Genomic DNA, 15,346 nt, shown 5'->3' on the forward strand with positions numbered 1-15,346 from the left:
TGTCACGTCTGCTTAGTGTCACACTCTCTTTGTCCCGTTCAACCTTCTTTCCTCCTCTTCTATCTCTCCCCTCTCTCTTTCTCACCTGTCGATCGTTCAGTTTACGCTGCTGTCAAAGGTCCTGCGGCCTAGCAAGGATTATAGCTGCCACTGTCAGCAACTTTATTGGGATGCCAATAGCTGTAAGTTGTTGAGAATTCTTTAAAGGAATCTATTGGAATTTAATAACAAAATATTACTAGCAATATTGTTGCTGAAACATTGTGAAATATTCATGTCAGCAATATGGAAACAAATCAGATTCTTTTTCTCTCGCTTTGATCACCCAAACTTATAGTAGCGAGAAGTTATACAAGTGAGCTGTGTACCAATAAAGAAATCAAAATAAATTAAACACACATATATTTTAAATACTCAAGTATATATATTAAGAAAGTTGCTTTATTATTTGACTGATAATTTAATAATTAATAATATTATCTAGTTATTGGTAAAGTAATTTAATAATTATTTATAATGTTAACAATTTCTCTCTGTCTATTTATCATTTGCAAACAAAAACTTAAAAAAGCTTAGAGACGGATGTGGATGAAGATTGCGGAATTGGATGCAGAGTTAAAAGCAAAGTAGGTTGTGAAGTTTAATGCAGAGTTGGATGCTGACTAGAATAAAGCTGGATATGATGTTAAATTCAAATGGATGCAAAAAAAATGAGAATAGGGACGGGATTGGATACAGATTGATACCAACCGCAAAAATCTGTGTTAAACTTCGCATCCAGTTTGAGTTGGAGGTAGATTTGAATGAGTAAATTAATATAGTAGTAGAATGTAAAAGAAAAAATCTCTCTTAAACAATCGAATGCGTATAATCGCGCCCAAAGCGGTGAGTTAAGTCTGCTTTTATATTAATAATCAATAAATTAAATTCATAAAATGTTTGGTTTTCATTTAGCCAAAGTAAGTATTTAACTCAAATTCACACCCTCTTACAATGTTCATACCAAGCTGCTGTTATAATCACTGTGACAAGATGAGAAATTGAAATATTCTACCAGGCCAACAGAAGTGGACAGCAGGTGGCCATGAAGAAAGTCACTTGCTTAAGATCCACATAGGTTCCACAAGTGTGAGTGCGATTCGCACTCTGAAAGGATCACAGAGTTCTCATCTTTACTGCCCCTGTTAGCGGTTGTTGTTGTAGTACTGATATCGTTGCAGTTGTTGTTGTTGTTATTGGTATTGTTGTAATTTGTGTTGTTGTTGCTGGCCAGCTCGAGATGCCATGATCTGCAAAAAAGTGCCAAGTAAGCAGATGAAATACCAGGCGATCATAGATTAGTAGTAAGCAAATATATCCAGAACAAATTTTTTTAAATTTGTGTTGCATACTTTTACTGTCAGCTACATCAAGAAAATTTATTTTTCGTAAACTTGCGTTTTTAATATGTTGCATACTTTTAGGACCAACCAAAAAAGCCAAATCCAATTAGAATACTGGGACTTTGGCTAGTAAAATAGTGGTGCATACTTTTATCGCCACCGAAAAAATGAAATTATTTATGGAATATTGCATACTTTTAGGGTCACATAAGAAAATCAATTTTTAAGTAGCAAACTGTTGCATACTTTTACAGCCAACCGAAAATCAGATTATTTTTGGTAAGTAGCAAAACTATTGCATACTTTTAGGATGACAAATTTGCATGTAACATTTACATAAAAATGAAATACAGCGTATATAGCCGCTATATCTTGTCCGATTTTCAAAGGACACATATTGCCAGTATCGCAAGGACGAACTTTATTGATTGCCATCATAAAAATATGGGGTCATCTAAGAATCCAACACTTGAAAATTTTCAGTCTGGAGGCCAAGGAAAATATGCGAAAATCATAAATTGTAGGATAACTTGAGAACCACAAGGACGATTTGAATGTCCTTTGGCAGGATGATAGCTCTTATCAAACGACTTTGTTTGACACGTGAATGGCAAGGATCAGACAGGATACGGCTGAGATATACGCTATTTTCTGTATTCAAAAAAGTCCTTTTAACTCGGCTCCTGTAAGGACTTTCGTCCTTTTTCGTGTGCCAATAGATTTGTATTGAAGAGACCAATATGCATGCCAAAGGACATCATGATCGTCCTTCAAACGGCTGAGATACAGTGGACTTTTCGAATTTTTGGCCATTTTTCTATGCCAACCCCTTGCAAAAATTGTTGGTAAATTTTATGGAAAGAATTTAAAAGTCCTTGATTGCCAATCGATAGTCCTGAGTGTCCTGAGTACAAAAAGGTATGTCCTTAGCAGATCTGTAGGATTTTGCCAGATTTACGGCAAGAAAACCAAAAATTTAAATTTAAAATTGGCGCTAAAAAAAAATTTCATATTTTATTGCATACTTTGGGGTGCTACAAGAAAACGAATGTCCTTCCTTGAAACTCTATTTCGGACATATTCAGCACCATTTTGAAATGATATAAATAGCTAGGATCGCAAGGAGCAACTCCATCTCTAATTCATTTTTGCCGAATTCATTTTTGCTTCCTTAGTTTACAAGAAAAAATACACAAGCATAATGTACAAAATAAGACATTTAATTCCAAATACTATTTTTATTTGAATTGTTAATGATCACGATTGTAGAGCTTTTGAGTGTGTCCTTTGCCTGTCGTACATTGATAAGGACATCCGAGAAAGTGAAAAGATGCTGTAAAGACAAAAAACATTTGTTAACAGAATTTAAGTCAAAATTATAATGAGTTTGCAACAAGTTTAATAAAAATAGTATTCCAGATTAGTTTTATAGCACTCATTATTGTTACAAATTAATTTATAATCTAACGTAAATGTAATAGCTCTGTGTATAATTTTGTTAACAGTTTTGATTTGCCTTGATAATTGTAAATCATAAAGAATAGAACTTCTTGATCATCAGCTTATTTGAGTTATTAGCAAAGTGTAATTAAAGTGTTTTCTACTATTTAAAACTCTTTCTTCGAATCGAATCGAATCGAAAGAGTTTTCTTCTAAAAGTTTGCTTCATTCAAATTCATTTATTCAAATATTTCCGCAGATGATTTATTGTGCATTGTTTGTGCTGCGAATCAACATTTGATATTGTTGTTGTTTCTGTGACATTTCTTGTTCAATTCAATAGTTTTAGAGGCAATGGCAAATGTGTCTCTCGTGTGATTTTCTTTTGTATTCTTCTACTTTTTGCACACATTGTTTTTTTAGTTTTTATTATTTTTTTGGTTTTGAAATTGTTGCGTTTTGTTTTCTTGTTCACTTTTTTTGTGTTTTTTTTTTTCTTTCCAGTTTTTGGTGACTGTGTCACGTAGGGCCTAAAAGTAATTGTGGCAATATGCACTCGGGTTATTGATATATGAATGAGCGAGAAGGCAAACAACTGCTAGTGTGTGTGTGTGTTTAGAGTATGTGTGTGTGTGTGTGTGTGTGTGTGTGTGTGTGTTTGCTGTACACTCGTACGTATGCTCGATGTCCCCTTGCCATATGAGAGCATTTGACAATAAGTTTCAATTTCTGCCAAGTGCGAGCTGAAGAGTGTGAGGGTGAATCTGTGTGTGTGTGTGTGTGTGTGTGTGTCTCTGTCTGTGTGTGTGAGCTTGTCTGTGTGCACGTGTAATTCGAGTAACACTTATCAAAAGTTTGTTGCTAACACATGCAAATTGAAATGTGTGACTACATACGGCACACCTACACACACACAGACACACACACACTCGCACACACACACAGACAGACAAGCATTGGCACATTTGGCACACGTACTGAGTACATGACACAAAAACACACACACACACACACATACATAGAGAGAGAAGCACCTGCAGCAGCCGCTGAGTCTGGAGACTGCGAGCGACTAAAACGCTCTAAAGTGACGGCAGAGGTAGTCAGAGGGGGGAGAGGAGGGGAGGGAGAGGGGGACTACTACTAGTCGTCTTCGTTTTGGGAGTACATGGCCTCTAACTTCCGCCTGTTTTAACACCTAACAACCAAAGAAACCAACAACTTGACGCTGTCTCTGCCGCTGTCGTTGTTTCTCCCTCTCGTTGTTGTTGTTGTTGTAGTTCTCATTGTTGTTGTTGTTGTTGTTGTTGTTGGCGTTGCATACTTATTATAGCTGCAGCATGTGTTTGTCTCACCTTCTTCTTCTGCTTCTTCAACTTCTTGTTGTTACTTTTTCAAAATCCAAAATTCACCCACAAGCCTTTCTCTCTCCCTCTCCCTCTCACTCTCCCTCTCTATCTCTCTTTCTCTGTTTCTCTGTTTACGTGTGCGGATTTCAACATGAGTTTTAGAAACAAAAGTTTTTGATTTCTTTGTTCGCCCTGCGTCTAGTTGTGTGTATGTGTGTGTGGGTGTGTTTTATTTTTGACAACTTTTTATTTAAAGCATATGCGGCGGCAGTTGTCGTCCTCAGTTGCGTTTCCCCCCTTCCCCTCCACCTCTTCACCCTCTACTCTATCTCCTCCATTTCAGCGATTTTGTCAGGCATAATTGCAGCTTTTGAGTGTCGAAAAGTTTTTTGAGGGCTTTTTGTGCACTTTGATTCCTTCTTTTTAGGCCAACAAATAAAAGCCAGCTGCAATTAATTCAACCAAGAAGATAAAAAAAAGTCAGGCTGAAACTAGTGTTATAATTGCATAATTATGCGGCCAAAAAAGTTGTCAACGCTGCGCGTAATTCAATTACATTTATTACCAAATTTTGCAGCAAGTTTTGCGCTCTGATTTTTCGTGGGTGCCTCTTCTCGACTTTGACTAAATTCGTAATTTAATATGACTGACATTCGCATCGCTGTCTATGTGTGTGTGTGTGTGTGTGTGTGTGTGTGTAGGAGGCGATGACAAGTTTAATACGCCGGCGAGAGCGGCATTCAGCAGCGAGATGTCGTCTATCGTCTATTGGATAATTAAGCCACTTTGCGACAGGTTTGACAGCCTTACTTTGAATTGTCAGCTCTGCGTTGGCGTTGGCAGAGAGACGTTGATGCCACATTGGGAAGGAGAGCACAATCTCTCCGTTTCCGTCTCCCTCTCTCTGTCTTTCTTTGGGTTACTTCTCTCACGTTCTGCGCTCAATTTCATTTGAGAAGACAACTTGAGATGCTACTCGATTGGGCCACGGACATGAACATGTTTTTTGGCCCAAGCTGAGCGATGACAAAGACAACGACAACGACAACGAGAACCACAAACTTGAAGTTCAATTAAATTTCCACAGTTTTGAGTTCACTTCCGAGTTTAGCACTTTTGCTTATTTTTGGCATTTGTGGTTTCGATTTAGCTCTCAGCGAGAGAGAGACATTGAAAAATTATGATGCTGATGCTGATGCTATCGATATGAATTGTTCCTTCCCTCATCCCTCATCCCTCTTCTCTCCCTCCTCCTCTCCTCGCTCTTGTCATGTTTTTTGTCTGCTGGCTGATTGCAAAATGCAATTCACATTAAAAACTTTCTGTTGGCCAAGTTGCGGGTGCACAGAAAGTTTTTTTTCGGGCTGCGATGATTGACGACTGGACAATTGCAGCTGCAACTGCAAGTTGCAAGTTGCCAGTTGCCAGTTGCAAGCTGTGAGCTGCGAGCTGATTACAGCCAAGTGCTGTCTGATTTGAGGAGCACAAGGGTGGCAGGGAGGGAGGGGGGCGGCAGTTAATCAACCACTAAATGGCAGGCTTTCATCTACAGTCTCGTACCTTTTTGGCGTGATGATTAGGCTTCAACTGTGTACGTGTGTGTGTGAGAAACAGCAAAAAAAATGAAGAAGCAGCCGAAGACTGACGACGATGACGATGTGTATTAGCGACTAGAGCGCTTTGCCGAGTAGAAGCAGAAGCAGAAGAAGCAGAAGCAGCAGCAGCAGCAGGCGCCCAACCGCGTTGCTGCTTGCCACAAACCCAGGCCGCCAAATGCCACCACAGCTTGTAGCAATTGTCGTACCATTTGTCAGACGGACACGACGACACTCCTCCCTCGCTGCGCGCTGCGCATGTGCCGAGCGGAGTTCGTTGGCTGCGTCTCGCTGCCCGCTTGCACGAATGATGTGTTCCACCACGTGCTAGGCGTGTGGATGCCATTTGGCACATGGTGGATGGCATTCGCCACGAAAATCCACTTCGACAATTGGCAACGACAATTCGTGTGCTCTTTGTTCGGCATTCGAGTTCGGCTCGCTGCCAGCATCCAGCATCCAACGGCTGACGTTAAAAGCGTTCGAACACGAACCCGAACACGAACCCGACTGCACTTCGTGTATTGCTTCGTCTTTACCTTCGCCTTCGGGTTCGGCTTCGTCTGCCAGCTTCATTGCTGCTGCTGTGTGACGATGACGATGCTGAACTGCTTTCAGTTGATCATCAACGTCTCCATCGGCTGGTTGGCTTGACGCTGCACAGTCGACAGCACACACACATACACACTCGAACATTCGCACACACGCACACAGTTTTTCGCGCGTGTTTCTTCTCTGCGGGAATTGCTTTTTTTTTTGAAAGTGCATTCAAAATATCCAAAAATTCAAAAGTGTCTCAATTTTTTTAATGTACTCAATAGTTTTGTGTCAGCATTTTGAGTGCAAATTATATTCAGAAATGTGCTGAAATGTCTCCGCAGCGCAGACAAATCATTTGAAAAACTTTCCAAAAACCAAAGAAAATCAAATATATATAAAAAGAAATTCAAATCAAATAAAGTAATCGCATTAATCAGCAAAGACAAATGCGCATCACATCGAAGCTGCATCTCTATCGTTATTTTCTGCTGCTCATCAATCGCAATGACAAAATGCTGATCGTGCTCCTCTTGATTGTGGCGCTCTTCGAAGGTAACAAATGGTTTTCAAAAATATTCTACTTTCAAAACACTTTTTTGAAACTTCACTTTAAAGTGCAGCCAAATTTGGACTAACATTTGTCTTATTGCAAGTTGTTATTGAAAATTATAAAGTGTGTGAAAATTTAGTTAAACTAGAATATAAAAAGAATAAGCTTCAAGTTCCAGGAAACATTTCAAATATTCTAACAGAATAATTTCCATGTTAAATACAATAAATTTCGACTTTAACTTATAATAATTATATAAGTTAAAGTCAAAATTTATAGTTCTTTGAAATTTTAGCCTAAAAACGTTTAAATGAAATTTTAATATTCATATCAAATTGAATTTTTCCACTTTCTAGTTCTTAAAAAAGTTAAAAAGTCTAAAAAGAGAAGATTATAAGCAACTAAAAAGAGACTAGAAAGTGCAACAATTTAATTCTATGAATGTACAAAATTTATAGAAACTTGTTCCATTGTTTTCTGGGAATAAATATATTTATAATAAGTTGTTACCGATCTTGTTGTAAACAATTAAATACTTATTAAAAAATTCGAATGTTTAATTTTAATTTATAGTAAACATTTCATGAAGTAAAAGTTCTCTTTTTTAAATAAAATGAAATATTTAGTGATCAGAAATAAGTCTTCTAATCAAAACTTAGAAATTTTAACACATTTTTGAGTACTTTTGCAAACAGTTGTGAATAACATTTGAATTGAAGTCTCAAATAAATAAATTAAAATTGTGAATATTCTACTTGAAATAACATCAACAAATTTCGTTAACGAACGAAAATTTGACTGTGTTCAAAATTCTTTTAATAAACATAATTTCAACACATTTTAATTGGTATTTGCTAATTGTTTTAACTTGAAAAATATTCAAGCAATTTTTTCGTATTATGAAAAATTATTTTGAGCCTGTGTTCACAAATTTTGCATAACAAATATTTCACTTTTGAAACAGATTATAAATTTACTTATTCCATTTGCTTTAATAAAAACAATTTAAGAGACATTGAAACTGCTATTAGCAAATAGTTTTAACAACAAAAACAAAAAATTGTGTGTAGAAGTTTTAAATATTAGTTTGAAGATGTGTTCACAAATTATTCAATTATTATATTATTATTTTTAGGCAGATTATAAATTCAGTTATTCGATTTGTTTTAATAAACATAATTTTAATATATTTTTAGTTTTAACTTGAAAAATAAGCACAACAAATGTGTTAGGCAGCATGATTAATAATTTTTAAAATGTGTCGAGCAAATTTCTCATTTTACACAGATAATAAATTGAGTTATATTTCCTGTAATAAACATAATTCCAAGACATTATATCTTTGAAAATATGCAAATAAATGAAGTGACGATTGAATTTAGTGGAATATTTATAACATTCGAACTTATTGAAATTGAATCGATATCGAAAAGATGATAAAAGTGCGCATCGATCATCGTAAACGTAAACGTAATCGATATCGTAAATCGTTAATCGTAAATAAAAAAGGGCATCGCGAATTGCGATTATTAAATCTTAGTGGAGACGTGTCATGAGTAATGTTAATGCTGCTGATTCAGCTGTTAAATCGAGGCGCATCGAACGACAACTGGATAATGGATAATGGCCAAATGATAAACTTGTTGTGCAGTTGCCTCTTTTTAATGCAGTTCAGTTCAGTTGAGTTGAGTCTGAAGTCCGCAGTCCGCAGTTCGGAGTTTCCATTGTTCAGTTTCAGTTTGTCATTTTGCATCGTTGCTATTGGCATTAAACAGTATAAATAACACATAAATAAATAAATAAAATAAGTTAATGGCAAAAACAGAAACAGAAACAGAAACACAAGAATTCAAGCGGAATTGCAACTCCAACTGCAATTTAATTGACCAGGACTCGATGCTGTTGTTGTCGTTGTTGTTGTTTTTCCCCCTCTGCTTCATCTGCTAACCGAACGATCCCGACTTATAGGCTTCCCAACTGTCTGTCTCTGTCTCTCTCCCTCTCTCTCTCTCTGACAACATATGGACAAACCAAATTATCTTTTGATTTAATTGCACAAAAATTCTGTTTTTACCTGATTTTTATTAATGCTTGCGGCTTTTGCTTCACGTTTTTTTTCATTCATTCTTTTTTTGTTTTTTTATTTGCTGTTTTCTGCCACCAACTCGCATTCCAACTCGCATTTTATTCGTAATCATAACAAATGAGGTGCCAAATGGTCCACAGTCCAATGCTTGATTATTATTATTTTTCCTACATATTTGTTTTTATTATTCTTGTTTGCTTTTGCTTCTGGTTTTCCTTTTTTTTTTTTTGTTGCAATACAATTTCTGCGTCGATTTCTCTCAAATTCACATTTAACTGATTAATTTTTAATATTCTTACTTATAAATTACATATTTATTTTAAAATGTTCATTATCTCCTGAGTTCAATGTATTTTAAGCTATTTACACATTAACTTTTAAGAATTACAATTTACAATTATTTTTCCTTTAACACATGCTAAATATTATGTTTCTTTCAATTAAGCAATTTTTTAAATTCATTCAAAAGATATTCAAACATTCATAATTAGTACTTTAAAATATTTGACACATTCGAACAAAAAGCATTAAAATATAAAATGTAAATATCTTAGAGATTCAAGTAAAAGTTATTGTGAATAAAGTTGAAAATTAAAATCTTATTTCGAGGAAAATAAAGAGCTAAATAGACAAGTAAATAGATAAATAAAATAAAAAATAATTAAAAATTGTGGTTTTTTAAGTGATTTGAATTTTATATAATAGGAAAGAAAATTGCTTGAATTTCTTGTTTTTCAAAATCAGTTTTAAATAATCCCGTTTCAATGCAGCAAAACTTAAACTGAGCTAAGAAATTGTAATTTAGAAATTACTTTTCTTTTTACAATTTTGAGTTTGAATATATAATTTGATATATATATAATATTTTTTATAATATATATTGTTGGGTGAAATGAAAGTTTTGATTTACATCCTATTGTAAATTACTTTAGTGGATTTTTGAGAGATCTATTGATATATTTGAGTTCATGATTCGATTTGTGTATAGCCTCAATTTAAAAATGTTCAAATTTTAATTTAAGAACAGTCTAACACAAAATATGCTCACTTAGTTTTGAATTCCATAATAAAAATATAACTTCTATATTCTTAATACGTTGTATACATGTGTCTAACTTAATTTTGAAGTTTATATTTATGTCTTTAATACTAAAATATATCTATATTAAAATTTAGTTCTATTTTCAATATAATTTCTTAATTTTTAATAAATTGTTTAATTGTTTTCAACATATTTTTGAAGTGTATATTACTAAAATATTTAAAATGAAATTGCTTTGGCATTCTTTTCAATATTTGGAAATAAGCTCACTTAGTTATGAATTTAATTTTAAACATAAAAGACTATTTCAAGGTTTTCACAAAAATAATAAAAATATAATTTATAAATTCTTAATAAGTTGAAAACTTGTTTCAAATTTAACTTTGAAGTTTATATTTATATTTTTAATACTAAAATATATCTATATTCTATTTCCAATATAATTTCTAAATTCTTAATAAGTTACTTGGGTGTTTTTATCATAAGTATTGAACGTTCATTCAAATGAAGCTCACTTATTTATGAATTTAATACTAAAATATATTTATATTTAAATTTAGTTCTATATTCAATATAATTTCGAAATTCTTAATAAATTGTTCAATTCTTGTCAATATCATTTTGAAGTTTAAGTTTATATATTATACTATATATCTAAAATATACCTTTATTTGGAATGAAAGTAAAAATGATGCAACATTCTTTTCAAAAATAGTGATGTAATTGATTTCTAGGATTTTCATGTGGATACTGAGCTGACTTTATCAATCGTCAGTTTTTATTGACTGCCTATAGATATGTGCGTGTATGATTTATTTGAATGAAAACACAACAATTTTAATTATATGTGGAATTTTAAGTGACGTCACTCAAGTTATGTTGTTGTTGTTGTTGTTGCTGTGATTGTTGTTGATATTGTTTTCCATATCACTTAACAAAAAGCCATTTAACGCTGTGCACTGTAATCAGCACTTTAATCATGTTCAATTAACTGCTCTTTTAGATATGTAAAAAAACAGCAGAGAGGGAGAGATGCGAATGTGAATGTGAATGTGAATAATTGGCAGACAGACAAGCTGAATAATATGCGATGGGGCAGTGCATAAATATTAAATGTGAGTGTGTGAGTGTGTGTTGTAAATGATATAAAAAGGGCGCTTAAATCTCGGTAAACAATAATTCCCCAGTGATAAAAATGCAATGCGCGCGAGTCGCGAGCGTCGAGTGAATGTGAATCTGAATGTGAATGCGAATGTGAATGCATTAAAAGCATACCCCAAAACGTGCCGCCGATGGCCATGGTCATTGCCGGTTGCAAGTTGTGTGTGGCGTGTTGCAAGTTGCCAGTTGCCAGTTGTAATGACCGCTGATAATGATAAACATAAAAGTGAAAATAATTTTCAATTACAGCAACATTAATAACCGATAATAATCCTAAACAAATATTGCAAAATGAATGTGTGTGAGTGTGTGTGTATCTCTCTCTCTCTATCTATCTATCCCTCTCTCACTCTTCCCCCTCCCCAGCACTCTCTATGTGTGCGTGTGCATATCAATGAAATGCAAATTAATTGCCCAGCATGTGGCAGCAATTGGAAACGTGAACGAGAGCGAGACCATAAATGATAACCTACTCGCCACACACACACACACACTCGCACACACACACACACACACTCGCACACACACACACACACACTTACCATTAAACAAATACGCAGTGTGCATTCATAAATGTAAGCTAAACCACATGATTGTGCCAAACAGACAAACAGACAGTTAAAACACGCATAGACAACAACAACAACAACAGCGAAACCTTTGCCACTTTGTAAATTCGATGCACTATCTCCCTCTCTCTCTCTCTCCCGCTCCTTTGGTCTCTTGGGTCTTTCTTAATTGATACGACGAGGGTCATCAACACACACACACACACACTCGCACACACTCCGCAGCGGTTCTTTAGCTTTTAGAGCTTGCGACCACAGCCCAGCCACAAAAGCGGCAAGAGGCAAGAGGCGAGTGGCGAGTTGCAACGCATTGCATCCACATCAGCTGGCGCTTGCCACATATTCTCAGCTGCGGCAGCTTCGTCGGCTGACCGCCACTTTTGCAACCCACATACGAAAAACTGCAAAAAATAAAAATAAAAATAAATGTACAGCGCATAAAAAAGTTTAGCTAAAAGTGCACGCGAATTCGTTACTAAGTACTTAATTGCACACATTCACACACACACACACACACACTTTCACACACTCACTCTCACACACCCACACACACTCGCAACACTTGTGGGTGTTTACAAAAATATGCAAAGTCAACGTGACTTTAAATTGCACTTGCGGCATCAACTAAAGCAAAGTTTGCATTACAAGCGACTCAAGGCTATTCAAATCAATTAGCTTGATAGGATTCAATTGAACTCATTTAGACAGCTGCAATTATTGTTCATTTCAAAAACACATAAACAAGAATATTCTATACAATAATCAACACAAATTTAGCCAGTTAAAATTATTATTAGATTCTTATTTTTCAAAGCTTCAATTCAAATCTTTTTACTGCGCATAAGCTAAGATATCTTATACAATATTTGATTCAAATTCTTTGTTTTCTTGGTTTTTAGAAATGCTCTATAAACTGCAACTTAAACCTACTCTTAATGTACATAATAATAATTATATGCAAATAATCGACTTTTAAACAAAAACTATATTTACTGCACATAATCGGAAATATCCTTTGCAATAATTAAACTAATTTAGCTAGTTAAGAAGTATTTTAACTTAATAAGCTTTAGCTGGCTAAAATTATTTGTATTTGTTACTGCACATAGTCAGAAATATTTGATGTACAATTTAAACTAATTTAAAAGCTCTATAAACAACAACAAAAACATTTTCTTTCTGCAGTTAATCATACAAATTATATGCAATATTTGCACTTAATAAGCTAGCTAAAATTATTTGTAAGTTTCTTAAACATAAACTTCTTCTTAAACATAAACTTTTTTTACTGCACTTTACTGCAATCAAAAATATCATAAAAAATATTGAAAATAATTTAGCCAGCTGACATTATTTTGAGGTTTTATTTTTTAAGCGCTCTTTAAACTGCACCTAAAAACTATTACGCAAAAACTAAAACGCATTATTTAAATTAATTTATCTAGCTTAATTTATTTTTAGTTTACGTTTTTTAAATAAAACCTTTTTTCTTCCATTTTTGTGTAGCTCTTTAAAGTTTTTACAATAGCCTTTAAAGTCTAGCTATTTAAGTCTACATATTTTAAAAGATATATCTTAATGAATATTTCCAATAAGTCATTGAATAAAATTTTTGATCTCTATCTTTTTGTAGTACTTAAGAGTTATTTTTTAATAGTTCTTGAAATTTTAACTTCTTTTTTTTTAAGAATTCAGTCATAAATATCTTATAGAATATTTCCAGCGCGCCATTAAATATAATTTTTTTTGTGCAAATGTTTGCGGAGCTTAAAGTCTGTTTGTTCAAATGCAACTACAATTTTGACTAATATTTGCATTAATTCTCATTATGTTTAAGCTTCACAGAATTAATTATTTATGAACTAAAATTATAGTAATAATAATGTTGTGGAAACATATAGTGTCTAAAATAATGCAAGTCAGTCAAGCTTTATTAGAATTATTTGCTGAAATTATTCTTAAGAGTAATTATTTGAAATATACAATAGAAAGAAATGTGCACTAAACGTCAATAGTATTTTGTTGGCAATATTTGAAGAAAATTTTCAAATTTAAAATATTATTGCATTGTGATCTGATCAACATTGTAAAATTCCGACTAACTCACAAATTAAACTGCTGCTCTACATTGCGTATACTTAACAGAAGCCTAAGCTAATAATTTCGTTGCTGCGATCATACACGCTCTGTGAGCATTGTTGAAGCATTCGACTGCGTTCGATGCAAACGTTTAACATGTCAGATGACAAAGTGTGTGCCTTGATTTGTTCAAACTTGCATTGCAGCGCGATAACATACAACTTGTTCAAAGCGTTGCAACGGTTTGATGCATGTTCGATCAGTGAGTGAGAGGATCAAACAAATTTCGAGCGCTTGCATTGATCGTGTTCGTGTTCGTGTTCGCTTCAAACCAACAGCGATTTGAAGTGATTGAAATGTTGTTGGTAGGATGATCAAACATGCACGGTGTAAGAAAATTATGAAATTCGAATTGAGTTTTTAAACAGTTAGGATTGGAGTTTATAAAAATAAATAATTGAAATGAAAATTTACAGTTTCAAATTTCTAATCATGGGAAAATATTTGTTATTATCATATTTAATGAACTCTCATTGAAAATTTGCAAAAGAAAGCAAATCTTCAAGAAAGAAATTTATATTTATAGAAAATATCAAAAATAACAAACAGTTCAGCAGAAATGTTGCAAACACATTTCATGTAACTGATTAGACTAGATGAATTGTATTTTTTTTTTGTTGAATATTTGTAAATTAAATGCGTGTTCGTCGCGCGATGTTGATTTAAGATTGAAGGAAGAGTAACCCCGACTTGGGGCGCGGGGAGTGTGAAAAACTTTGGCAATTAAAAGCAACTCGTCGCTCATTTGCAATGCCTGCCCACTTGCTAGAAAAAGGGCTGCGAACCCATTTCAAAGTGTGAAACAAAAATCAAGACACAATTAATTGCAAGACGTTTGTTAAGGCCCAAGGAAAACCAACAACAACCACAGCAACAACAACAACAATGGACTTCAATTGAATTTTTCTCTATTTTCTTGCTATTTTTGTTGCTCTATTTTTTATATTTTTGTTTTTTTTGTCTTGTTGGACAGTGTAAATTCAATTGCGAGTGCTACAAGTTGTAGACGACGATTTGTAAAAATGCAAATTCCGCAAAAGTCTCAGTCGCAGTCGCAGTTAGAGTCTCAGTCAGAGTCTCGACTGGCCATTTTGGCCAGCTTGGCGATTTGGCCATTAGGCGCACTTGCCACCAACCGCGGAGGGCGTCGAAAACCACTCGCAGTCATCATTTGTTATTTTCTATTCTCTATTGCCATTTGCCATTTGGCATTTCTTTTTTTTTTTTCCTGCCCCCACTTTTAGTGCCAACAGACTAAAGACCAACTTGCCTATTCGATTATATGTACATACATATATATAGTACTTTATATATAATATTGCAACTACACACAAAGTCACAAACTTCACTAAGATTGCATGGTTCATGTCTTGCTCTATAAACTTAAAGCATTGCAATTGTAAAGCAAATGTAAATTTAATGATTACCACTCAAGTTTTCAAGACTCACTACTTAAATAAATAAAAATAAAAATAGCAGCAATTTTTTATTGTACT

General features: G+C 34.0%; 1 protein-coding gene and 1 long non-coding RNA gene across 2 annotated transcripts in view; one reads left to right on the forward strand and one right to left on the reverse strand.

The window, feature by feature from the left end:
• Positions 1-2,638: 2,638 nt before the first annotated feature.
• Positions 2,639-15,346, reverse strand: part of LOC133848137 (uncharacterized) — a 49,625-nt gene continuing 36,917 nt past the window's right edge. Inside the window, exon 5 of the long non-coding RNA XR_009895226.1 lies at positions 2,639-2,715. This is a non-coding gene — a long non-coding RNA (uncharacterized LOC133848137). The remainder of the gene's footprint in view (positions 2,716-15,346) is intronic.
• Positions 6,428-15,346, forward strand: part of LOC133848134 (lachesin) — a 37,538-nt gene continuing 28,619 nt past the window's right edge. Inside the window, exon 1 of the mRNA XM_062283561.1 lies at positions 6,428-6,855. Within this exon, the coding sequence (XP_062139545.1) occupies positions 6,750-6,855 (106 nt within the window). The 5' untranslated portion in view covers positions 6,428-6,749. The remainder of the gene's footprint in view (positions 6,856-15,346) is intronic.

The sequence above is a fragment of the Drosophila sulfurigaster genome, chromosome X (genome assembly GCF_023558435.1).
Source record: "Drosophila sulfurigaster albostrigata strain 15112-1811.04 chromosome X, ASM2355843v2, whole genome shotgun sequence".
Taxonomy (NCBI): Eukaryota; Metazoa; Arthropoda; class Insecta; order Diptera; family Drosophilidae; genus Drosophila; species Drosophila sulfurigaster.